The 27,355-nt window shown below is 44.0% G+C and overlaps 1 protein-coding gene across 5 annotated transcripts in view; it reads left to right on the forward strand.

Moving 5' to 3' along the window:
- Window positions 1-846: 846 nt before the first annotated feature.
- Window positions 847-27,355, forward strand: part of Abcc1 (ATP binding cassette subfamily C member 1) — a 126,144-nt gene continuing 99,635 nt past the window's right edge. For all 5 annotated transcript variants that reach the window (XM_060364245.1, XM_060364246.1, XM_021657547.2 and 2 more), the window contains exon 1: window positions 847-943. In XM_060364245.1, the coding sequence (XP_060220228.1) occupies window positions 896-943 (48 nt within the window). In that variant the 5' untranslated portion in view covers window positions 847-895. The remainder of the gene's footprint in view (window positions 944-27,355) is intronic.

The following is a 27,355-nucleotide window of genomic DNA, read 5'->3' on the forward strand; positions in this document are numbered from 1 at the left end:
AGATAGTTGAGTTGGTAGATAAGAGGGCTTCTCTGGCACAGAGGAAGCCCTGGGCTCTGTTCTCAGCACCAGTTAATGCAGTTGGCTGGGGAAGAAGTGCTCCGTGGTGCTTGCCTTTACTCCTAACACTTGGGAAGCAAAGGCAGGAGGATCTCTGAGTTGGAGGCCAGCCTGACCTACAAATTGAGCTCCAGAACAGCCAGGGCCTGGCTACACAGAGAAATCCAGTCTGTTGGGGGGGGAAAAATGGAGGCAGGAGTATCAGCAGTTCAAGGTCATCATCTAGTACAATGTGCTTTAGAGGCAAGACTTAGTTATTATATAAGAATCTGTCCCCAAATGCCCCAACTTCCAACCAACAAGGAAAGGAGTTATTTCCTGGCTATGGAGGAAGGGTGGCAAACTGGTGTTTAGGGTGAAGAGCTCAGTGTTTAGGATGGAATCATAGGCTCCTAAGAACTCCGCTTCTACTCGCAGTGGCTCTGAGCGAGTCTCCTACTTCTCAGAACCTCATTTTTCCCATCTGTTCCCCTCACTTTCTTGGGAGCTTACGTCCCTAACCCGCCAGTGGCAAGCCCGTTGAATATGAAGGAAAAAGCCCTAACTCATGCAAGCACTGCGTTCTCCCGCAGTACGGGAAAGGCTGTAGAGTTAGTATCACCTGTGACAAAGCCGGGGCGTGGAGAGCCCAGCGCGGGACTCCGTGTCAGCGTTACGAACCAGCTGGGGGTTAGAGCTGCAGATAGGGCCTGCAGGCCCAGCTCGGGGCACAGAGTGGCCGCGCTGGCTCCCACGCGGGGGCGGGGCTGGGCGGGGCGGGGCTGGGCGGGGCTGCATCCCGGTGACGCGAGCCAACCGCGCGGCTCTGCGGCTCTTCGCTCTGCCGGCCTCCCGCATGGCGCTGCGCAGCTTCTGCAGCGCTGATGGCCCCGATCCACTTTGGGTAGGTAGTGGGCCGCAGGGGTCAGTGCGAGGCGTCCCGGGAGGTCCTGGGGACGCAGGGGACGCTGGGAGGCGCAGACTCAGCGGCTCTCCTGCAGGAGCCCTTCTCTGCACACGCGGCGACCTGCCACCCGCGCCCAGGCGCAGCCGCGGCTTTCAGACGCTGGGGACCCGGTTCCGGGAGAGCTGGGCCTCAGTGCTTCAGGGTTCTGCCTTCGGGAGGGAATGCCAGATCCAAGATCTGGGGGTTTTCTGTTCTTTGTGGGAGTAGGATCTCCATTCGCCGGGCACACCCCGTCACTTAGCACCGTGCAGGAGCCTGTGCTCTAGAAAGGGACTTCCCATCGCTTGTTTTGGGGTTCTCCCGTCGTTTGTTTTTCCTCCTGGTTACTTTGGTTTCATGTTATTTTTTTTTTTTTCACCCTTTCTTTCCTTTATGCCTAAATGCTACCAGGAAGTTTAAGGAAACAGGAGGGGAAACCAAGAGAGGGTAGGGTTTTTGTTTTTTTTTCTCTCTCGCTCTTTGCAGATTTGGGGTGCAGTGGGAAATGCCGTGGGAGTGCCTTTTACCCTGTGAGGCTGTGAGGCAGTGAGGCGTGAGGGATGTCCTCTGGACTTCTGGCTCTCTCCAGGTAGCTTTCTTCTGAAATGAGCCCAGCCAGGCTGGGTTCCCTGGCTCTAATCCCCAGTGCTTGTGGATTTCATGTTTCTGTAATGCGATTTGCCCGTTGTTCCAGAACACTCCTGTATCGTGCTGTCCTGATTATTAGTGAATGCAATAGGACAGCTTGGACACAATGACTTTTCTTTTTGTTTGAGAAAGAAAAAACACCGCTGTTTCTTAGCAGCCGCCAATTAGCACCCACAAGTATTTGTTCTAAGTTACCTCTTCGATAGGCTGCTTTAGGAACGGTGACCTATGAAGGCCCACTGGGAGACTTAAATTTTTTGGGTGAAGAGGATACCAGTTTTGGTTGAGAAACTTACTGCATTTGGATATGACTGTTTTAAAGAGGCTGAAGGTTTCTCCAGAGCAGGAAACAGTGCTTGTGATTTGCATTCAGGAATCTGCAAGAGATTGGTGCCTGTTTGCTACAAAGGAACACCTCTACCCTTGTATTTGGTGTGGAAAAAACAGAATTATTTGCAAGGACCCGGTGGGATCTGGTTCAGTATTAAATGGATACTGGTGTATTTCCTGGTTTTTTCTCTTTGTGGTGGAAGGGGAGTAGGTTACCAGACATTAGATTCTCTACTAGTTTGTATATTTTATTTTTGCATGTACATAATACATACATACACACACACATATATTTGTGTGTGAGTGCATGAGTGCATGCATACCATGGCACACATATTTGGAAGTTGGTTCTCTCCTTCCATTATATAGGTTCCAAGGATTGAGCTCAGGTCATCAGGTTTAATTGCAAGCATTTTGCCAGACCGTACCAGGATGTATTTTATTGCTGGGCAGTGATGACTAAAAAGTGTTTGGGGTATTCTCTAGCTTCTAATTTGCTGAGAAGCCTACCCAAGAAACTTGGTTTTGTGATCTTTCCTTCCAGGGACTTTTTGCTACAGAAAATTAAGACGGGTGAATTGAATTCTATTTGGCAGTAGTGGTGGCAGGCCTTTACCTTAGGCAGGTTCCATTCTCCCTCAACTCTTATCTTGTAGACTTCCTGTGTCTCTCCTCTCACTGGTCTAGGCTTGCTGGTCACCCTGTTTCTGGAAACCAGAATGGATGAGAAGCAGTTGGCAAGCAAGAACTTCCACGTAGCTAGAGAATCCAAACACAATACAGAGTGGGTTGCTTGGTCTGTGTGCACACACCTGTAATCAAAGCACTGGGAAAGGTGAGGCAGACTGTCTCAAAGGACAACTAACTGAAGCAGGTGGCTTGTATTTTCCAAGGCTAGGTGCAGTCACCACAGTCTAACATTTCAGTAGGCAGGCACCTCTACCCCCCTCCCCCACTACCCCCTCTTCCTAGAGATTGAACCTAGGGCCTCACTTTACCACTGTGTTAACATTCCCTGCTAAACTTTATCATCTTGATTAAATTGTTTCACTGCTGACTGTGCCACAGTTCATCTGTAGAATAGGGGTATGAGGAAAACCTCTGCTTTCTATGTCTGGTGTGAGTGCTCTAGCCTGTGCTATAGTCATGGGTTTATCAGTATGAATGAGTGGTTTAGTCTGCACTGTGCTTTGCCTTTTTTATTTTATTTTTTAAATTTCATATATCCTGATCCCAGTTTCACCTGCCCCCAGTCCCTCCCTTACATTCCCTCTTTCCCTAGATCTACTCCTCCTCTGTTTCCTTTCAGATGGGAGCAGATTTAGAAACCCACAGCCAAATATTAGGTGGAACTAGTGGAACCTCGCAGAAGAGGGGGAGGAAGGATTGTAGAAACCAGAGAGGTTGAGAATACCAAGAGAACAGGGCCCACAGAATCAACTAGCAGGGCTTTGTACCTAATAGAGGCTGATACACTTTGTATTTTTACTTCCTGGTCATTCTATTGGACTCACTTTCTGTCTCCTTGGTGGGAGTGGGGTACAGTCTAACCTTTTTGCTACTCATACTTTGATCCTTTTAGAACCAACATCATGCTTAGAGAAGTCAAGATTCCACCCATTAGGGACTCTGAGATCCTTCCTCCTGAGCAAGGGGCTGCTGCTGAGACCTTACCGCCTTCCCTCAGGTAGAGATCTGAGAGGAGAAAAGAGAAACAGTGTTATCTAAGTGGAAAGTTGGAGCTGAGAGCCGGTAGTGGCTTGCTTTTCTTACTGGGAGTGTGGATCTGGTAGGAGGTAGGTGGTTTTGTGACTGACTGATCTTTGTAAGATGGTTCGGAAAAGGGGTCTGGGCCTCTCTTTGTAAGTTACTTAAAAAAAAAAAATCTCATATATGTACATGAGGAGATGCCCCAGTGGGCAAGAGTGCTTAATGAGCAAGGAGAAGAGCCTAAGTTTGAATCACAGTACCCATATAAATATACAGACATGGCTGTGTCTTTAACCCCAGCAATTGAGGGGGAGGAAAAAGAGTGATTGGTTAGTCTACAAAAAGCAAGCTTCAGGTTCAGTGAGAGACCCTGTCTCAAGGAAATAAGAATGATAGAGGAAGACACCTGCTATGCTCCTTTGGCTTATGCATGGGTATGTACACTCTTATACCTATGTGTACACATTTACGTATTCTACATATACACACCATCATATACACAGTAAATTTAAAAAATTAGAAAATATGTATTAAGCCTTGAACAGGCCTGTCATCCTGGCTACTGAAGAGTCTGAGGCAGGAAGACCACAAGTTCAAGGCCAGCCTAGGCAATTTATAAAGACCTTGTTTTAAAAATCACACATAAAAAAGGACCTGGAGCTCTAGTTCTCTGGTATACAGCACTTGCCTTGCACGTGTGAGCCCCCACACTCAATTCCCAGTACCTCTAAAAACAAAAACAAAAAAACAAAAATAAAAAGAAAAGTTCTAATTTCATGCTTAATGTAGAAATATTGGTGAACTCAGTCAGTTGTGTAGGCAATGGCTCAGAGCAAGTACCTGTGTGCCCTGCACTCAGAAGTTGGTTTTTGTAGCTAAGGTGGGTTACTTTTCTACTCTGTATTTCAGTTTCCCCTAGGAGTACCTAGGAAATGGCAGTTTGAATATTGAATAATGAATTCATGGAAAGCACTGGGAACAGTACAGGTTAGCACTCAGTAGATGTAAGTGCTTGCAGTTGGGTGGGACTCCAACTTTGATTTTTGTTCCACCTGCTGAGAACATCTGGACAAAAACATGTTAGCAGCAGATTAGCAGTGTAGGCTCTGGAGTGAGTTGGTTGTGGAGGCCTAAATTGGCTTGTGGCACCCAGCTCCCCAGCACCCTGAACACTGTGTCCAATCAGTGTAGCAAATGGATCTTGGTGACTGGTGTAAAATTGCTTCTGTTGTAGCAAGTGGCCTTGGAAAGGTTTCTTTCTCTTCTCTTCTCTTCTCTTCTCTTCTCTTCTCTTCTCTTCTCTTCTCTTCTCTTCTCTTCTCTTCTCTTCTCTTCTCTTCTCTTCTCTTCTCTTCTCTTCTCTTCTCTTCTCTTCTCTTCTCTTCTCTTCTCTTCTCTTCTCTTCTTTTCTCCCTCCTTTTTTAAGGACCTTGTTGCTTTTCCTTCCACTGCCATCTACCACACCTGTCATTCTCTTCTCTCCTAAGCTTGTGGATTAATGTAGTCAGTCAGGTCCCTGCCTTTCCTCTCTTGACCAGATGCTTGTAAGCATCTGAGTGCAGCTTGGAATGGTGGGGTGAGGGTACTAAGAAAACCAGGCAAATGACTTTGGGGACTTGTGGGAGGACTGGCCCAAGAGATTCTAGTTCGTGGTCCATGGCCTTGAGCCCTGGCCTTTCAGGAGGAAGCTGTAGCTATCTCTGTGGCTTAGTCCAGGGTCTGGGAGGGTCTCCTTTCCTGGAGCCTGCTGGACTTCTTTCGTCTTGGAGGTGCTTCACTTTGCTAGTGTGGTAGTAGGTGATAGAGCCCCTTCTACTTGTCAGCTTGACTTGGAGGGCTTCCAGGAAACCACTGTGGGAATTCAGGGACATCTTTATCTTACTGCATCCTGGGAGGAGCTGAGGTACCTCTAGGAAGATGGTCCTTTCTCTTGGGTGCCAAAACCTGTGGTATCCTTGATTTTGTTTTTTAAAATAATGTATTCTTATTTTATGTGTATTGGTGTTTTGCCTGCATGTATATCTGTGTGTGCGAGTCAGATCCCCTGGAACTGGAGTTACAGATGGTTCTGAGCTGTCATGTGGGTGCTGGGAATTGAACCTGAGTCCTCTGGAAGATCAGCTAGTGCTCTTAACCGCTCGCTGAGTTTTCTCTCTGGATTTCGTACTTGATTCTTTTTTTTTTCTTTCCTTCTCTCTCTGTCTTTCTTTTTCTTTTTTGTTTTTTTGAGATAGAGTTTTCACTGTGTAGTCCTGGAACTCACTCTGTAGACCAGGTTGGCTTCCAACTCACAGAGATCCACCTGCCTCTGCCTCCTGAGTGCTGGGATTAAAAGACTGTGCCACCACCGCCCAGTTTGTCCTTGATTCTTCTTTCCTCCTCCTTTTTATCTGCCTGTTCTTGCAAAAAATATCCAAACTTGTCAGGGCTGACTCCTGGGGCCTATGGTGCCATCTACTGACTTCTTGTCGCATTTGAACACTGTGTATGTATGTATGGCTGGGGGCTGAACTTCGGGTTTAACATACTGAGTTCTTTTTACTTTTTGTTTTGAGACAAGAGTCTAACTCAACTGCCCAGGTTGTCCTTCATTTCTGTAGCCTATGTGGGCCCTGCACTGTGATCCTCCTGCCTCAGCTTTCCTAGTAAGTAGAATAACAGGCCTTTACCATCACACCCAGCTTCCTTTTCTCTCCGTCCTCCCTTGGTGCCTGCATTCTAGTATCAGTCCAGCAGCCAGAGAATGTGTTTTTGATTTTTATTCTTTTGCAGTACCAGGGATGGAAATCTAGGGCCTAGCAACTGCTAGGTAGGCACTTCTCTGCTGAACTTCAGTTCTAGCCCAGAGGAATCCTGTTAAGACACAAATCAGACCCTGCTCTTCCTCCGCTCAGCATCCTTCAATGGCTGCCAGCCACTGTGTTCAACGAGCCCTGGAGCATCTTTTCTTAGGTAGCTACTTTCTTGATTAGTCTCTTCACTACAGTAGTAGGGGCTCCTCAGGCATTTTATTCCATGACCCCTGCTACTTCTTGCACATCCAGTTTCAGGTTCCACCTCATAGCTCTTAATTTTTCTTATATGTCAAAGAGTTTACCTACTTTTTTTCTGTGTTTGTGACTCAATTCCTACTGTCTAAGACAGGGTCTGTTGCTCAGTGACTACTCATTGAATAAATAAATGACCTAAAACCCTAGAATAGCTTTCAAGCTGCTCAGAAATCTGTCTGGAAGGCATTCAGGATAGAATGCTCTTCTGTGTTTAGCTGCTTCCATTTTGTCTTGCAATGATCCACTGAAGTCATCTGTTTTCTCCTGCCTTTACATATAGTAGACCCAACCAACATTTGAACAAATAAATAAGGTTAAATAAAATTTATTTATTTATTATATAGCTCCAGATGGTCTGGAACTTGATGTATAGAGTAGGCTAGCCTCAAACTCATGGGCTGCCTGCCTATGTGCCTCCCAAGTATCAGGATTGAAAGCGTATGTTACCTTGTCTGGCTTTTGTTGTTTTGTCCCACTAACTTATTTATTCAGTACTGTTATTCCTGATTGCAGCCCCCCCCTCAGCACTCCCATACACACCCTTTTCTCATACTTCCCTCCCCTTCTCAAAGAAGGGGAGACCCCCTCATAGGTGCCAACCTACCATGGCACATCAAGTCGCAGTAGGACTAGGCATATCTTTTCCTATTGAGGGCAGACAAGGCTCAGCTAGGGGAAAAGGATTCAAAGGCAGATGACAGAGTTAGATACAGCCCCTATTGCACTTGCTAGGGGATCCACATGAAGACCAAGCTGTACATCTGTACATATGTGTAGGGAGTCTAGGTCTAGCCCATGTAAGCTGTTTGGTTGGTGGTTCAGTCTCTGTGAGCCCCCATGGACCCAGGTTAGTTTACTCTGTAGGTCTTCTTGTGGTGTCTTGACCTCTGGCTCCCCTTTGAGAATTTTTTTTTTTTTTTTTTTTTTTAAGCTCAGGCTAGCCTGGAATTTACTATCCTCCTCTTCAGCTGCTTGAGTGCCGGTAGGCCTGGTTGTATGGTTTGAGTGTGTATGCCTGATATATGTGTTCTTAGTTGGGTTTTAGCTCTATCCTACCTCTAGACTGGCTTGACTTTATTTACTTACTTAATCTTTAATTTTTTTTTTTTTTTTACATTTATTTATTGATTTGAGAGTAAGTGGGCACACCAGTACCATGGAAGTCAGAGGATAACTTTGAGGAGTTGGTTTTCTCTTTTTACCATGTGGTCTCTGGGGATTGAACTCAGGTTGTAAAATGGCACAAGTTTCTTTACCTATTAATTTGTCTCACCAGTTCTAATTGGTTGGATAGAGTTTCATATAGCCATGCTGGCATCAAACTTGCTATATAGCTGAGGATGACCCTGAACTCCTGATTCTCCTGCCTGAGCCTCCCAAGTGTTGGGATTACAGGCACAAACAATCACCTCTGTAGTTTTTTGGCTTTATTTTAATTATGTGAACTGCTGTCTCCAGTAATTACTAAAGGATTTTGCAAAACACCTGGATTTCTGGCTCCTCTCAAATAATATTGGACAGCACTGGGCCTCACTGTCGCTGCTCCTGGAAAACAGGCCTGTAGGCCACTCCTCCTTATTATCAGTCATGGAAGGCCAAGTGTCCATTGTCTTTGCTTGTTGTACTTTCTCACACTTGGTTGACTCCCTTCCTGGGTGGAGTGGCATCTGTCTGTTATTATTTGAATTGGGGTCTATTGCTTCATAGCCCAACCTTAAGATGACTGAATTAGGGCTGGCCTGACTCACCCTCAGTAGGTTATTGTCCAGATTTGTCTGGACAAGATCTGGCTGTGACAAAAGGGCTTGAATCTTGTAGTCTAGTCTTGATTCAAACTCTTGATCCTCTTGCCTCAGCCTCCCATGTGCTGGGATTGAAAGATGTGTACCACCAAGCCCGACCTTATCATCATCATCCAAGCCTGGCCTTTAGATTTTTAAAAAAGATTAATTACTATCGTCATCATTATCAACATCACCATCATCATCATTGAAACAGAGTCTTAATACATAGTTCTGGATGGCCTGGAACTCAATATAGACTAGGCTGGCCTCTGCCTCCAGAATACTGACATTAATTAATTATTTTGTTTTTGAGACAGGGTTTCTCTGTGTAGCCCTGGCTGTCTTGGGCCATGTAGACTAGGCTGGCCTTTAACTCAGAGATTTGCCTGCCTCTTCCTCACAAGTGCTGTGATTAAAGGCATGTGCTACCACTTCCTGACTTTTTTTTTGGCAGAAAAGTGAGATTAAAGATATGTTCTGCCATGCCTATTTTTAATCCTCTCTGTATGTGTCTTTCTCTGTGAGAGCGCGCGCGCGTGTGTGTGTGTGTGTGCGCGCACATATGTGTGGGTGCCTGAGGAAGCCAAACAGTGGATGCCCTGGAATTGGAATTAAAGGCAATTGTGAGCCACCTGATGTCAGTTCTGGGAACTGAACTTGGATCCTTGGCAAAAGCAGTATGGGCTTTTAACTGCTTAGTCATCTCTTCAGCCCTTAGGTGCTTTCCTCAATGCTTTCTGTGTGTGTTTCTGGGTAAGGATCCCAGGGTCTTGAATATCTGGGCAAGTGCTCACCTGCACTTTCTGCACAACTGGCTAAAGTGGCAACATGAAGACCCTGTCTCAGGCCTAGGTGTATTTGTGTTGGCAGGAGGGAACAGGCTGTAGGGTCATTATCCTAGGTAACCTAGAATTATGAAGCAGACATCTGCTATTCACGTGGTCTCTAGGTTTTCCCAGTAGGGAAAGGCCTGGCTTTTATGGCCAGAGCTTAATGGTTAGAAAACAAGCAAAACAAAAATCCATCTTGTAAAAACTTGCCTGAATATAAATAAATGTGCGTTGGGATCCTAAGGAGAGCCTGGAGCAAGATTTCCCTGGCTTGATAAGGAATTGGGGATAGTGTCTGTCTTTTTCTCCTTAAGACTAGCTGATTGAAGACACCATTTTGTGGGAAGACAGTATATTTACGGGAGGGTTGAGCTGTGGGAAAATAGGGCCTAGTTTCTGGATCCTGTCCTGTGCACAGTTGGACCAAACTGTTCTTTGCAGTGTAGGGCATCTTGGGTACAGTAAGGTATTTGGTAATGCCCTAACCTGTGTCCACAAATTTCCAGGCATACCCACACTTGTTGCAACAACCAAAAATGCTCCCAGACAGTGCCAAATGGCTCTTGGGGGTTGGTTAACCCACAGTCGCTGATAGCGAGGAAGATGGAGGATCAACTTGAGGCTGCAAGTCTATCCTGGAGGCCTGGCTTTCAGGCTGTACAGCTCACTGTGGAGTTGCCCTGGAGTTTAATGAGAAGTGAAAAAGGTTAAACTCCATTTAGAGAGGGAACTTGGAGAAGAGGTAATGTGGAGTGGTCTGGTCTGTTTCTTCTCTTCACCAAGAGCAGTTTTCCCTCACCCATTCTTCCTGTTGGCATGTAGGGGACAGTTTGGTGTCACCAGTGAAAATGTCTTTTATATAGAGGGTAGCTCTGAGGCCCTACTTCTTTTCTTTTCTCTTCTCTTCTCTTCTCTTCTCTTCTCTTCTCTTCTCTTCTCTTCTCTTCTCTTCTTTTCTCTTTTTTTTCTTTCTCTCTTTCTCTTTCTTTCTTTCTTTCTTTCTTTCTTTCTCTCTCTCTCTTTCTTTCTTCCTATCTATCTATCTGTCTGTCTGTCTGTCTATCTATTTGAGACAGGGTCTCACTGTGTAGCCCTTACTGGCCTCAAACTCACAAAAAGCCACCTGCCTCTGCCTCTGGAGTGCTGAGATCATATGTGAGGCCAGGAGTCAGTGTCAGGTGTCTTACTAGGTTAATTACCATTTTATTTTGAAAGGGGTCTTTTACTGAACTTGGAGTTATTTAGTTAAGCTGACTGGCCGGAGGCCTCTTGTTATTTTCTGTCTCTGCCTCCCTACCCTGGGATTACAAATGCATATCATTGTTCTTACTTGTACATGGGTGCTGGGTATCCAGACTCTCTTCTCCACATCTTTCATTCCCTCTGAGACAGGATCCTTCTTTCTAGTCAAAATGTCCTGGAACTTTACCTCCTTCTTCCTCAATTTCCCCAGTGCTGGGATTGTAGGTGTATGCCACCCACCATACCTGGCTTTCTAGTTCCTCACTTTGAATTACCTCAGGTTGAGTAGACTGTAACCAAGTCCAGAGTCTATTGCAGTGCTCTCTTGATTTACCTTGGAGTTATTGACCAGGGAGGGTGGCTCTGGGCTGTTACCCTGCCACCAACCTCAAGTCATAAAGAAGACTTTATGGAACTTTTACCTTTTTGGTTAGGTAGATTTTCAACTGGTTTTTAAGAAAATGGCTTTACAAATTGGACTGTAGTTTTCTTCATGATGCTTTTTTTCCCCTTTCTTTTTTGAGACAGAGCCTTTAGACCAAGTTGCCCTAGAACTTCCTTATGTAGCCAAGGGTGACTTTGAACTACCTGCCTTCATCTCCCAACTGCTAGAATGATAGGTGTGTTCTGTGACTTCTGTTGTTGGGGTGAAGGAATTTCAGAATTGTTCAAGTTTGGCCTTGAGCCTAGGCAGTCTTGTACTGGCCATCTTCCAGCCTCAGCCTCCAGAGTAGCTGGAATGAAAATCTACTAGGTCTGGATGGCATTGCTGCTTAAAAAACAAAAAACAAACAACAACAAAAAACCCACAAAACACAAAAACCAAATTGAACCAAAATAAAACAAAACAGGTAAACAATCTAGGAAAATATGAAGGGAAAAGTCAGATTTCAGTGTTCTTTCCTGCCCACTGCCCTCTGAAACAAGCATTGATGATGAGCCCTTGTGTGTGCAAACACTTTTGCTGTTTGTGTTTATATGGGCATATTTCCTCCCTGTATTTTTCATACTGTAAATATTCTGTATCTTGTATTCCTCATTTAACACTATGAACCAATATCTTTCTGTTTGAAGTCTATGGAATTTGAAAGAACAATTAAGTTTCATTTCTTTTCAAGCCTTCCTTTTGTGGAAAAGCTAAGGAGCCACAGTCTCGGCAACAGTGCCCTCTTGGTGACTGTCAGGGTCATTTTCAGTTTTTCAGCTTGTTAATCACACTGGAGAATGTTTGGGGCTGCTGGTGGTGGGGGAAATAACATTCCTGATCATGCTCTATGACCAAATATATGCATGTGACTCAGCAGAATAAGTTTATCCACCAGATAAACTTATTGGTGCCTGGCTAAGAAATATTACCTTTTGAAATTTGCTAATAAATTACTAGGTCAATACAACATCTCTCTCACAAATGATCCCACCAGCAGTTATTAAACACTTACCGTGTTCTTGGCATATGAATCTTGAGCAAGGTGGGAAGCTCATTGGAGTTGCTTTTCTGGATGTCCTCAGTGAAGTTAAACCTTGCATACCAGAGAGCTGAGGTCAGAGACTAAATGAGGGTGGTTAGGTCCCTTCCAAGTTTTCAAAGATGTGTTTAAATTCTAAGCATTTTTCCATGTTATTTAAGAAGTGTTTTGAATTAACAGTTAAGCAACATATAAGCCTTTACTTACACTCTGTCCTCCGATGTCACTATGACCCTTCCCCATAAAGTTTCTAGTTGCAGTACAGAATTTTCTGATTACAAAAGTGATACATGCTCTGTACCCAAACAAAGCACACAGATGTGTTAACATACATGCTGTTCTATTGGACTAGCCTGTAGCTATGCTCTTCCACCTGTTTATTAAATGACTAGCATATTTAAGTCTGCATAGATTATAATCTTTATCTGTTGACTTTTTTGCCATCCACATAGATACATAAAATTGAACTAATTTTTTCCATTAGTTATATAATATTCCAGGTTACAGAGCTGTGATATGGATCATTGTTTGTCTAGAGTTCTCTTTTATCCAGTATGTATCCTTGTGTATGAGTCAAAATTACATAAATTTTATTTATTTATTTATTTCCTGAGACAGGGTTTCTCTATGTAGTCTTGGCTATCCTAGACACACTTTGTAGACCAGGCTGGCCTGAGTATCACAGCGATCCGCCTGCCTCTGCCTCCTGCAGAGGATTACGGGATGTGCGCTACTGCACCCAGCTTATAAATTTTAATCTTTAATATGAAGGCTGATTATTTTAAAGAAGTCTATAGCTAGGCCTTTCTGAATGTTAGTGAATGAAAATTACCAGTTTTAGTTGACTGTGATAGTGCATACCTGTAATCCCAGGTTTAGAAAGGAGGCTTATGAAAGAGGGGCCAATCTCTGACATAATGAGACTGTGCTAGACAACAACAACAACAAACAAACAAAAAATTGAAACAAAGCTGGGCATGGTGGTGCACGCCTGTAATCCTAGCACTCAGGGAGGCAGAGGCAGACCTCTGTGAGTTTGAGAACTGCCTGGTCTATAAATTGAGTCCAGGACAGCCAAGGCTGCACAGAGAAATCCTGTCTTGAAAAAAACTGAAAGCCAACCAACCAACCAAAAAAACCCCCAAATTTAACAAAGTCCCAACAAAACCCATTTGTTTAAATCCACGTCAGTATTGTGCCATTTCAGAGACCTGGGGGACTGAGGCTGGGGGCTCACAGTAGTGAGTGCAGAGCAACTTCAGAGGTGGCCCACGCAGTTTAAAGAGACCCTTTTTGGAAATATGTGAAAGTAAGGCTGCTTATCTTTATGGATGATGATGGGTCTTTTTCCTGTTAATTTTTTGGGGTATACAGTGTATTGGGGAACTTGGCCCTCTATTTCTCCTGAGTATTGTGAAGATTCTTTCCTGGGCTGTTGTGTATTTGCTTGTGTGTTGACCCTCAAGGCTTAGCCCTCTCCAGGGTTTTGAGTGTCCATAGTGGTAGATTGCATTCCATTTTGTGATATTTGCTGTGAATTTCCTATCCTCACATAACTGTAATGACAATCTTCAGTGCTCCACCATACTTCCTTGTTCCTGTGGAGTATAATTCATGTCATTATTAGCTGTGGTTTGACATTTAAATTACAGTAGCAATTTTTTCCTCTTCTGTTTTTTTTTTTTTTTTTTTTTTTTAACTGGTACTGGTGCTATGATGGACAGAGGGCCTGTTGGCTTGTTTCCTTGGAAGCTATTCCTGGAGCAGAAGGCATAGCTCAGAACATTCAAAAAAGGTTACACCCCAGCTTTTACTTTGCTTTTCAGAAAAAAGTTGGCTAGCTCATAATTATAGTGTGGTCTAAGAATAGCTGTTGTTGTTGTCATCATTGTTGTTACCATCATTCTGTAGTGTGTGTGTGTGGTGTGAGCTATACTGCATTCCTACTTTTGTTCTTAAGAACATGTTCTTAAAGTAGATGAAGGGCTGGGCATGTAGCCTAGTTGGTAAATTGCTTGTTTAGCATTCATAAACCCTGGATTCCATCTCCAGCACCAATTTTATAAACAGGGTGTGGTGGTGCAAGACAGGAGGATCAGAAATTCAAGGTTGTCTGCAGCTACATCGTGAGTTCCAGACCAGCCTGGGATACAAAAGGCTTTATCTCAAAACAAAAGAAACACACTTCCCCCTCAAACAAAACCCAACAGAGAGATGAATACTGGGAACTTAGCTAATTGGTAGAACATTTGTCTAGCATTCATGAAGCACCGCACATAAAACAAAATGGATGACTAAAGGCACAGACTCTTTACTACTGATCAGTGTAAAGGCTGGAGACCACAGGCAAGTCAGATACCAGGCCTGAGACAGTGACCTGGTAGTTATAATTGGGTCTGCAGTCTTTGAGAACTTTCATAAGGCTTCACTGATGTCTTAACACAGGATGTGTCCCATATAAATATCTCAGGGTACTGCAGCTGTAATTTAGCTAGGCTTTCCTGTTTTCTTTGTCTCATCATGATGTGTGGTGGGCTACTTCATGCTCAAGCTGGGGATAGAGCTGATCCGCTGGATGGCAATATTCTTGGTAGGAGGAAGGTGTGGAGAAAAGGCTCCCTTGAAGTCAGTCCTTTTATTTCTTGAGGGTCCGACTAGGAGAGGTGTGTCCCTAAAGACATCTGGAGATGTGTGGATGGAATCAAGGCCAGGTGTGGGAGCAGGTGGATTTGAAAACTTGTTACTTCCCAGTACGTAGAGTGGGTTAGTTGATAGATTTATGGGAGCTTCCATTTTATTTGTAAAATGGGTCCCATAGTTATGCTGCATATTTTTGTGTATATCCAGATCTGCATGCCTATGTACATGCATACATTTGGAAGCCAGAGGTCGATGTTGGGCATCTTCCTTCATACTTTGAGACAGGGTCTATCATTGAACCTGTAGCTCATAGATTCAGCTATATTGGCTTCTGGCCAGAAACCACAGGGGTTTGTCTTTCTCCACCTCTCCAGCACTGGGATTTCAGATATAGGCTGTTGTTGAGGGATCTTATGTCTTCATGTTTGTGAAGCAAGTCCAAAATGAATGAGCCATCTTGCTGATACCCATGCTGTGTATCTTAAAGGGAAAGAAAGAGGCACTAACAGGCTTCTCAGTGCAATGTAGGATGTAGTAGTTGTTCTAGATAGACTCCATTCTGTGGTGATAAGGGAGGTGGGTGGACAGTAAGAGACCAGGGAGATTTCTGGTGTTGTTATTGGGCTCATTCAGGCTGTGGAAAAATCAGGCCAGAGCCCAGCTATCCCAAATCTTTTCTGACTCATTCAGCTAGACCCCAATCCAGGTGTCTGAGATATTTCAGGTTGATCCATCAGTCAGTCTAGGATATCTGGGGTACTTGGCTGTGGGGGAGATAGATTTAGATCTTGGGACAAAGTGAGTATCAGGTGTCAGTGTTAAGTTTCAAACCCAGGACAAGTGGCTGGGATTCCTATTTAATATATCAAAGTAGACCAGGCCTCCAGGTTCTCCTGGCATTCCTCAGTCCCTACCTGTTGCAGAGTGTGGCTGACATATTCCACCTCCTACCCTGAACTCTCCAGCCCAGGAACTAGGTTGCCTCTACCTCAGAGACTTTTCTCTATATAATCCAGACATTTTGGTTTTGTATCCTTTTGTACCTTTGGCCTCTTGGCTGCTGTACTTGGTACTCCTCTCTCCCTTCCCCTCCCCCAACATGGTTCAGGGTCATGACCATGCTGGACTATCCCAGATGTGTCTGCTTCTGGTAATGTCTTCCTTTTTTGTTGGTATAGTGTTCTTGTGGAATATATACAATTTACCTTTGTTCATTCACATGCTGATTTCTCTACCTTACTATCTGGTTTCAAGGCATTGCATTGTGCATTACCGGTCTCAAGTTTGTGTAAACATGCTACCGTATGTTCTCTATTGCCAATAAAGCAGCCTGCCAATGTTGAGAGAATAGGATGAGACATCCTATCCCGGAGGGGAATTAGAAAGAAGCGAGTGGGAGGGAGGTTTGGAGAGGAGAGATCTGAGAGGAAAGGACCTGAATATACCCGGAAGGATGAACCAGACCTAAGATATGACTAAAAAGCAAGTATAATGTAGGGAAATCTGAATGGGAGGAAGCTATGTGGGCTTGGAGGTTTAGGATGGAGTAATTACTGCCCATCATTGTGCTCTAGGTTAATTAAATAAATCCTAGTCTCTGTGTGGTGATTTGGGTATACCCCTGGTTTTGGAATAACTGTTTAACTAAAATATAAATCAATAATAAATATTAATAATCAGCAACACTTTTATTTATAATAAACTTTCAGGAGCAGTCATGTCCATTCTTTTTCTTTTTCTTTTTTTCATCCAGTTACCTCTGACACTGTGTGTGTGTGTGTGTGTGTGTGTGTGTGTGTAGGCAGATCTCAGTCTGTAATTCCCCTTGAAGCTCAAGTATAAGCAAACCAGCCTCTCTACCTAAATCCAGTGCAGCCTGAAGCCAGCCATGGATGCTAATGGTTATCAAATTCATGGGCGTTCATGTAGTCCAGGTTTTAATACTCTTCTAACACCACAGTGGTTTAGTTACGTGAAGGGGCACAGGCCTATAATCTGGGCTGCACAGCAGGAGAATGGAGAGCTCATGGACAGGTTGGGCTACAAAGAAAATTCTAGGACAACTAGAAATTCTAGCTTGGGCAACTTGAGCTGTAGCTCAGGGTTAGCATACTTGTTAGCACATGTGACATCTTAGGTTTGCCACCACAGGCCTTCCAGAAAAAAGTCAGAAGACACTATTCTTTCACTCATTTTTTTCTTTTGTATTATGAGGACAGTTTACATAAAGTAAAAATGCAGGGACTTAAGAGATGGATCAGAGGTTAAGAGCATATACTGCTCTTGTAGAGAATCTTGAGTTCAGTTCCTAGTGCACTCATTGGGTGGCTCACAATTGTCTATGACTGCAGCTTTAGGGGATCCAGCTTCTGATCCCTGTGGGCACTTGCACACATGTGCGTGTGTATGTGGGCACACACACTCACATATACACACAAAATATGTTAAAAAAAAAAAGAAAAAAAAAAAAAAAGAACCAGGTGCAGGCCTGTGATCCCAGCCCTTGGAGAAGTAGATGAATTCAAGGTCATCCTCAGCTTGAGTCCAGTCTGGATTATGAGACTTTGTCTCAACAAACACCTTTCTTACAAAAAAAAAAAAAAAAAGTGAAGAAAGTACATTTTCTAGATACAATCTTACTGGTCCCTTGGTGTTTATAGCTTTCAGACCCTCTACATAAAAGCTGAATGCATTGGTTTTTTTTTTTTTTTTGATATTTCTGGCTCAGCTTCTTAAGTGCCAGGATTGTAATCTTGGCTACCATTTGGCTCTGAAACAGTTTTTGTTTTGTTTTGAGACTGGGTCTCACTATGCAGCTCTAGTTGGCCTCTGTCTCTGTCTCCCAAATTTCAGGATCTGAAATAGTGTAAAAAAAGTAAAACCAGGCCTGTGTTTTCCTCACATTTTTTGTTTTGTGATTTCACTGATAGTTCATCTTTGATACCACCCATTTTTCTTAACTAAAAGATATTTACTTGCAGATGAATGTAAACATGATCCCAATTAAATATTTTGCTAATAATGATTTATCCCCGCCATGACAACCTCCCTCCCTTTCCCAGCTGACCAGGGCTTTTTTAGCTTGTTAGCCTCTGTGTACAGGCTAACTGGGTAGGGGGATGTGAGATAAGGCTTAGGTGGGTGGGTCTTTCAACTTTCCAGGGTCCCCATGGGGCATTCAAAGATCATTATCCCCACTTATGATCTCTTGTCCTGGTCCTATCCGTACATAGTCCCGAAGAGGATTTCTGGCTGGGAACTTTGTGCTTTGTCTTTTCAATATTCATATATAGGACATTATTATCTTCAAAGGGCTCCTAAGGGACCTAGATGAGATAGATCACTGAGGTCCCAGGACCTACAGGTCCCTGACAGGGTGACAATTGTTGAGATAAAAGTCTTGATCCTAAGCAGGAAGACAGGGTATTGTTACTGTAAACAAAGGTGACAATCTCATTTCCCAGATGCTTTCTGGGAGAAGAGAGAAACCCTGTATCCAGGGAAGGGAGTATTAACTCTGTTAGTGACCCTTACAGAATTCAGATTGCATTTAAATTCTTGACTCTACTGTTGAGAGACTTCAGCCAGATTCCTGAGTGAGGGGCTCCTTTCCTTTCCCGTGTTCCTGCAATTTTCCTTGTTTATATACTGCTCAATTAGCAGTGCCATGATTCTGACATTTTTAGCTTACTTCCCTGGGGAGCTCTTGTCTTTAACTTCTAAGCACTGGGAACATAGGAGGGTTACCAGTCCTGCCTGTTTTTTTTTTTTTTTTTTTTTTTTTTTAATATGGGTCCTGAGTATCCAAACTTTGGTCCATCATTCTTAGATACTTTAGATATTTATATACTTGATGATTTACCCATTGAACCATCTCCCCAAGCCCTGTATCTTGCTTTCTGTCTTTTAGGATTGCATTTGGTTTCAGGAAACAGAAAGCTTGACTAGAAAGTTATGCATAAAGGTATTCTCTTTTTATTTTTACATATCAGGAATCCTAACATCTCTTACTTATCATTGCTGGCATTGCTGTCCTGGCCATTTTCGTTAACCTCCAGGCTCCAAAATGTTTGTTGCAGCTCTAACCAATATGTCTAGGTTCAAAGGAAGAGCTGTACCAGCCTCCTGTTTTTCCTTTTTTTTATGAAAGTTCAGGTCTTACCCCAGAGGCCCTCTGTCTGCAGTACAGACTTGGGTTCTTGTCTTCTTGGCTGAAACTGTTACATGACATTCTCTAGTTGCAGAGGAGGGAAAGCTAGTATTTGGTTATATGCTGTGGTAGGAGACAGCACAGGAGCAGTATGTTCGGTGTAGTTGTTGAGTAAGCAGCCAGTTGTGTCTGCCACAGACATCTACTTCATGTTTTTGTTTTGTTTTGTTTTGTTTTGTTTTTTAGATTGTTTTGAACAATCCAATTAAATTAAATTTAAAATTTAATCCCAAAGGGAGATTCCAGTTAGTTAAAATATCTGTGAGGGCTGGCAAGATGACTTAATGGGTGAGGGAACTTACTGCCAAACCTGACAACCTGAGTTAGTCCTGGGGACCTATGGTGGTAGGAGAGAACCAACTTCTTGGCCTTCACATGTGTGCCATGGAATGTGCAGGCTCTTATAAATGGTTGTGAGAGCGTGTATGCACACACACACACATGCATACACACACATCAATATTTTAAATATCTGTGACGCTTGAAGCTAGTTATATTCATAAGTTTATGTAATATTAAAGGGAATTACATTGCCCACCAGGATCTACAGTATGTTAGTTCTGAATGTTCTCATAGTCCTGAATCTCTTAATGTTCAACTTCCATATGTAAAGTGATTTAGTGTTTGCATAAAATCCATGCAGATCCTCCCATGTACTTTAAATTGACTCTAGATGAATTGTAGCACTGAATGCAATGTGAATCCTGTTTAAATAGATGTTCTGTATTGTTTACAGAATGACAAGAAAATATTATGTTCATGTTCAGCATAGTGCAATTTTATTTCCAGATACAGTGTTATTTATTATTTTTAACATGTAGTGTGTATATATGTGTGCCTGTGTCATGGTACATATGTGGAAATCAGCAGGTAACTTGAGTGAGTCAGTTTTTCCTACCATGTGGGTTCTAGGAATTTAACTCAAGTTTTTAGGCTTGATGGCAGACACTGTTAACTGCTGAGACATCTCACTGGCGTTTTCTAGCATTTTCAGTGTAAAGTTGGTTGAATTTGAGGTTGCAGGGCCTGTGGATATGGAGTACTGAATATATGTTTGAACTGTAAAAATGGGGAAAGCTCTGAAACCAGCCAGATGAGGTCAGTGGTTCTGAATGCTGTGCAGCTGACTTTACCCCAGGGGGCACATGGTAGTGTGGAGTAACACTTGTAGTGGTCCCAAGTGAGGGGCTGATGCATGTTGAGGGAGTCCCAGCTCAGGACAGCCTCAGATACCAGTTTGGAGACTTATGCCTGGGCGCAGTGTTTCTGCTGCTGGAAACCGGAAGATTGGCAAGTCACTTCTTGTAGCTGTGCTTTGTCCTAGTGGTTGGATATTGTGCCAAAGGCATGCTTGATTTGCAAGGTCTTTTTGTGCAGGGAGCTGCAGCACTGTATCAGTCTTGGGATGGCATTAAGGACAAATCTTAGAAGTCAGAGACAGGACATCCCCAGGGCAAGTTGGCTAGCTAAATAAATTGAAAATCCATGCTAAATAAATTGAAAAGCTCTAGGTTCAATTCAAAGACAGTGCCTCAAGGAGTAAGGTAGTGACTTAAGACTCAGTGTCAACCTCTGGCTTCCACACACATGTCTACACATGCACTTGTATATACACTCACACATGGGAACATACACATACACCATATACATACAAGAAGAAAGATATAAATGTCAATTTCATGCCATTTCATTTCGTGCAATGAAACTGAGCAAGATAGAAACAAGGACAGTTATAGGGCATGGGAAAGGATGTAGACATAAAGACACCTTTTATGATAGTGGGTGCAGGGAGCTCATGTTGAGATAACACAAAAAGTCTTACCCTAGTATCCATGTTGACAGGAGCAGGAGCTTTGGAGAATACTTCTTTCCTGGGGCCTGGTAGGTGTCACAGACTGTGAGTGGCTGTTGGCTGGGTGAGGGGGAGAGCTTATTGCTATCTCTTTGCCAGGGTTTGGCCCAGGCATGTGGCTGGTGGAGACAAGAAGACAGCTGGCATTGGAGACAGTGCAGCTGCTGCCAAGTCCCTGATCTGTTTGTTCAGGCAGGTACCTTGGCAATTATACTCCAGCCTTCCCATTAAAGGTTAGTGTCATTGAGTAGCAGTGCTGAGGTGTATCATGTGGAATTCTCTTTTCTGAGAAGCAGCGACTTTTTCTTTCTCATTTTTCTTTTTCTTTTCCTCTGTTTCTTTTTGTTCAGTGCTGGGGCAAGTACTGTGTTACATCTCTAGCCCCTCTTCTGTTTGTTCTTTTAAGATAGGGTCTCACTAAGTTACTCAACTTGAACTCATTTTGTAGCCCAGGCAAGACTTGATTCTCCTTTTCCAGCTTTTCCAGTGGTTAGGATGATAGGCCTGACCCACCAAACTCAGCATGGAGTTGCTGTGTTTCTCTCTTTACTCTGGAAATATAGAGAAAGCCTTCCCCTGAATGGTGCATTTGGATGAAAGAAGAGGTGAGCACCAAACTTGTCATCCCTGGATCAGAAAGCAACAGGGAGATGTGGCCTGAAACATTGATGGATAGACAGAGTCTATGGTAGAGACCAATAGAAAATCTGGATGGGCGAGGCTGTGGTCAGATTGCATCTAGGTCTGGGTTTGCTCCCCAGCCCTGCATAAGCTGAGTGTGGTAGCACATACCTATAAGTGACATACCACTGTCCCTTTCTCACAGAGGCCACAGTTAGAAACATATGTGGAACAGTGACACATAGCACTTGTGTACTCTGTTCATATGTTCAGATCATTGCTGTGGTGATGATCCACAATCATCATTCAGGTCTTGGGTTGGCAGCTTTACCTATCTGTACATGTGTTCTCATGTACAACATAGTGGTGGCTCCTTCTTGAGCTCTGAAATTAAATGAACTAATCCATTATTAATGCTTGTGTCTTGTCACATGGAGTGCCAGTTAGTATCCCTTTTCTCTTCTTGGGTTATCTACACCACACTGTTATGTGTGCTTTGTTGTCTTGCTCTGAATAAAGCCCAGGCATCTTAAGCTAGAATCATAGTGGAGAATGATAGATTTTCACAGGCCACTGAATTTGCTAGGTTCAGTCTCCTTGGAGTGGGTCAGTGCCTAAGTTTTCACAGTGGAGGGTAAAAACAGCACTTACCTCAGAGGCTTGTGGTGGGATCACACCATTTGATTGACCACTACATCTGGGCCATTTAAGGACATACTGTGATGGCCGCTGGCAGAAATAGGAGTGCTTCTGTCTTAAACACCAGAAGCTTCCCAGTGAGCTCACCCCAAGCCTTTATCACAGGGCCCAGTCATCATGGATGTATGTATATATGTAGGTATTTTTTTTTGTTTGTTTGTTTTTGTTTTTTAGACAGGGTGTCTCTGTGTAGTTTTGGCTGTCCTGTTCTGGACCTGGCTGGCCTCAAACTCACAGAGGTTCATCTGCCTCTGGCTCCTGAGTGCTGGAATTAAAGGCGAGTGCTACTACGCCTGGCACATCATGAATGTGTTTTACTAAAATCCTTATGTGTGAACTCTAGGGTACCATGACCGCTACTCCTCCTGTGAGCCAGTCTCTAGAAGTGCAGGACCTCAAAATCCTTCTTGCAGGGTCTGGGATTGGGTCTAGTTTGCAGTGCTCTTGTGTGATGTTGATGGTTCTTCCTGGGTTGTCAGTGTTGTGAAAAGCAGGAGCTATGACCATGTGCCCAGTGTTTCTGTTTTTGTTTTGAGACAGAATCTCAATATGTAGCTGAGGCTGGCCTCAAACTCGATAGCCCATGCTTTAGCCTCTTCTGTGCTGGGCTGACAAGATGTGTATTGCCAAGTTCAGCAAACAGATAATCGGAGTTCCTATGACTTGTTTCACTTTTCCTAACTGGATATCAGGCCCAGAGTCTTGTGTTTGGTTTGTTGGCATGGCCAGGGGATCCTGAAACCTTTGGTTCTGGGCCATCATGTGGGCTCTGAGGTGGGTACCTGAAGACTCTGAGGGTGAAGTAGATTTTCCAGTTTGTAGCTGCTTTGCAGGGAAGTGTAAGGCATGAATTTCCTATCTAAATAGGACAGACAGTTCCCAGAGCTCTTGTAACAGTGTAGTCCAGGGTAGCTTTAGTTTTTCCTAGTGGGAAGCTTCCTTTTCTTTCAGTTGACTTGTCCCAGAAGTCAGGTCTGTCACCAAGTGATCCCTAGACCCTCCATTATCCATTCCATAGGCACCTTTTGGATTGCCATTTCCCAGCTTCCACTTGACAGACCTTAGTGCCTTGCTTCCAGAAGCTTGTTCTGATCTCTCATGGGGAAATATAAATAATGAGGAAGTCAGTTTCTCAGGGTTCCTGAGTTAGTTGTCATATCTCCTGTGGTCTCACGGAAGTGGTATGTGTTTGTGTGGTCCAGGTGCCTGCCAGCATGTCTTGGTTTACTTTCTCTAGGTTCATATCTTAGAGTCATCTGGGTATTCTGGTTCTTCCCTTGTTCCTTGTAGGCGTGAGGCTTAGGAACTAAGTGAAGGGCAATGAGTCTTTCGGAGGGTGGCACTTTGTATGTTTTCCTTAGCTTAAGAAGCAGATGCAACTGGGGAGTAAAGGTGTTTCTCTCTGACCTGACAGCTTGGATTCAGTCTCTGAGACCTACATTGTGGAAGGAAGGAACTGACTCTCCTGGTTTCCCCTGACTTCCACATACACAGTGTGGTATATACTCCCTTGCCCCCAACCCCTCCAGGAGAAAAACAAAAACAAAGGAAGTAGTTTCTAAGGGAGTACATTGTAACAGTTTGGAATAGCAAAAGGCTGGCCAGCACCCCAGTGTGGCTTTGGTCAGTACAGTGAGCACTCCCTTGCCCCATTCCATCCTGCAGTGGAAAGAGGTGTGCCCTTTGTGCTCAGGTGTGCATGGCCTTCTGTGGGCCAGGTGACAAGTGGAAATGTCAGAACTAGGTCTAGCTTTAAGGAGCTTGCCTAGCATGCATGTGGCCCCAAGACCACCAATACCACAAAACAGACTAAACAAAGCCTGGGAAAAGTAGCTCAGTGGTAGAGCACTTGTTTAGCATATATGAGGTTCTAGGTTCAATCCCTAGGACCACCAAACACATAGAGGGGGGTGGGAGTAGTGGTGGTGCTGGTGGTGGGAAGAAGGGAAAAAGGTAGTTATAAAGCAGTGTCAAGTTCTACAGGAAGCATCCAGAAAGATTGAGTGCTTTCTTCCTAGGGGACATCTAAGCCTGTTGCTGCCACAGTAACAAGATTAGACAAAGACATTGGTGTTGATGTGGAAGCTCTGGAATTCTAGACAGGTTTGTGTCTCTGTCTTAGTTTCTGAAAAATTTAGACAGTAAAAACAAAAGTAAACACAAGCAAACAAACAAAACAGGACTTGAGGCTGTAGCTCAGTTGATTGAGTGCTTGCCTGACACTCAGATGCCCTGGGTTCTACCCCCCCAGTATTATGTAAACTGAGCAAAATGGTGCATACTCGTTAGTAGGATGAAGCAAGAGGGTTGCCAAGAGTTCAAGGCCAGCCTGGACTGCATAGGGAGACCTTGTTTCAAAACAAAATAATCAAGTCTTACACTGTCGATTAAAGTGAAATTTAAAAATAATTTTTTAGCTGGGCATGGTGGTGCATGCCTTTAAGTTTTTTTTTAAGATTCCTTATTTTCTGGCCTCTAACAACAGGTATGTACAGGGAGCAGAGCCCAGGATGTCACACCAGGGCTGTGGGGCTCTGCGGATTTCCAGGCAAGGGCAGGAAGAAAGGTCCTAGGCATGTGTGTCATTGGCTCTACTTTTAGTGCTTACTGTCATTGCTTGTGGTACTGATAACAGTGTACACTTGTTGCTGAAACAACACACTTCTTCTCTCCATCTGCAGTTGAGTCTAGAATCTGAGTCAATCTGCCTTAGGGTCCTGGTATTTTTAGTTTCCAGTGGCTTCCTCTGTCTTTGAGGCTTGAGGCCTGTGACCCATAACACTAGCCATATGATATCATGTCATCTGACTCTGATATTCCTGTGTAAATCATGAGCCACCTGGACCATGGCCTAATGGGCTGATCTATTATTTAAACATTTTTATTAAATTTATTTACTTTATGTTTGTACATGCATGTGTGTCATTGCATATGTGTTGAGGTCAGATGACAACTTTTAGGAGTTGGTTTTCTGTCCATCATGTGGGTCCCAAGGATTAACTAAGGTCATTCATTAGGCTTCGTGGAAAGTGCCTTAACCCAATGAGCTATCTCTCTAGCCCTACTATTGAAAGATTTTTAATTGTATCTCTTGAGTCTCTCAGGCTGTGAGATCTGGGTACAGGACCCAGGTATCTTGGGTGTGCCCTGTTGCCTCCCTTCCCAGTGTACCTGGCATATCTTCTTGTTTGTTTGAGACAAGGGTCATGCTTTGTACTTCAGGCTGTCTTTGAACTCAGGATTTTCCTGCCAATACCTCCTAAGAACTGTGATTGCAGACCTACTCTACCATGCCTGGTGGGCCTGTGGGGCTGGCAAATGTGGGAAGAATACGAGGTGGGTCTGGAAGTCAGGTGGCTGTTGTGTGCCTGGGCTCATACTGAAGGAGGACCCAGTTTGAGGAGTGTTCATCTTCTTGCTAGCTCCTGTTCTCCAGGTTCTAATGATACTTCAGCTTATTCTTGTCTGGGGCTCTTTTCTTGCCTCACCATGTGCTTGGTCTGCACATCAGACATGAGGATATGGGGTGTTTTCTTGTCCAGGAGAGGAACTATTTTCCCATGGCTTCTTAAGAGGAGCCAGAAGGTCTCAGTGTGTCTAGTTTAGTATTTTAGAGCCTCTCCTGTGTCTGAGGGGCTGAAGCCTGGGTGCCTGATAAGGAGTGTCTTTGCAGGAATGTGGACTCAGTCAAGGATGGGGTGATCAGATAGAGTGTGTCAGTCAGCATTGGTGATATTCAGGTTTGTCATATGGCTTGCTCTGTGTATTGGGCTTGTTTAAACATCCTTGGCTTCTACTCATAACATGCCAGTAGCACAATCCCTTGATAACCTCACTGTAACAACCAGAAATCTTTCCAAGCAATGTCAGATGTCACTTGAAAGACAGACAGGCCCCTAGTTTGAAAAGCATTGTTTTAAATCATAAGTTAAGGGGCAGGAGTGTGGCTCATTGAGGGAGGGCTTGCCTAGTCTATGTGAGGCCTTAGGTTTGATACTGAGCACCAATAAACCAAAATAACATACCTTCATTCCTGTGGCTCAGTGCTTGTTCCTCACCTTAGGAAAGGAATGATGCTAGGGAATATAAGTGCCTGTTTCCTGTCTCTGCTCTGTTCCTGGTACATGTTTGACCTCCCCCAAATCCCAAGCCCCTGATGGTGCCAGAGAAAGGAGAGGGGAGGGGTTCCCCTTGCTTTTTTACATGCTTGGCTTGTACGTCTGGCATGAGGATTTGAATGTTTGCCTTTCCAGGACAGGGACTAGGGACTGTTTTCCACCATTTCCTGGTTCCCATTGGTGGTCCAAAGTCTGTCTGTGCCTAAGTCAGTGTTTCTGGGCTTTATTCTTAGTTCTAATGAGTCAGAGGGCATAGCAGGGTAGCTCAGCTGGCATCAGACAGGTGGTATTTCTGCCAACAGGTCACCAGAGCCTTTCCTGACCCTGGACCTAATGTTATATTGAGACTCTAGCCTCCCAATCTTCATGGATTGCAATAGGAAACAACACCCCATGCTTTTTCCTAAGTAGATCTGTGTCCCGAAGCTCAGAACATCCCAGGTCAGCTACCTCTCCTGAACATAGATAGCACTTGGCATACAGTCTGTTTGTACAAAGAGCTATTCTCAAATTACTGTCTCTGATCTTGGCTAGCCTAACCCCTGAGCTTGCACCAGATCCTGCATGCTCAGCCTACTTGTGAACAACTAGACTCTGATTTAAACCATGTCCAACTCTTGTCACCTCTGCCACTGCTCATTCTTGCTGAGGGCCAGTTTTTGGAGCCAGTCTGAGCCAGTACATGGTTTGTCTGCTCTGCATAGGTTAACTTGTGCTCTGTAAAGCCAAAGGGTATTTATTGGCTATCTTTGTGCCATCTTGTCCCAGAGAGCTGTTATATATAGGTTGATGCAAGTTGGAGTGTTGCAGCCCTCAGCGCCCCAGGATTGAGTTTCAAGATCAAAGATGGGAACTTGGGTTAAGACCCCTGGGTCTCTATTCATGTGCATTGTATATGAATAATCTAAGCATCCTGTCTTCACAGCCCTTATCTGGAAAAGAACAAAGTGGGATTTTGTTGTTTTGTTTTCTTTCCATTTTGCAAATCTGGGGATTGAACTCAAGGACTCAAGTGCTAGATAAAGACCACTGACTGAGCTACAGCCCCAGCCTTTTTTTCTTTTTCAACTGCTTTTTTGAACTTGCATTCCCCTTTCCTCAGCTTCCCCAGTGTTGAAATGATGTCCTCATTAGTTACTTCAATAGGAGGGAAGCTGAGCCTGGTACTAA

This window comes from Meriones unguiculatus, chromosome 11 (assembly GCF_030254825.1).
Source record: "Meriones unguiculatus strain TT.TT164.6M chromosome 11, Bangor_MerUng_6.1, whole genome shotgun sequence".
In the NCBI taxonomy this organism is placed as follows: domain Eukaryota; kingdom Metazoa; phylum Chordata; class Mammalia; order Rodentia; family Muridae; genus Meriones; species Meriones unguiculatus.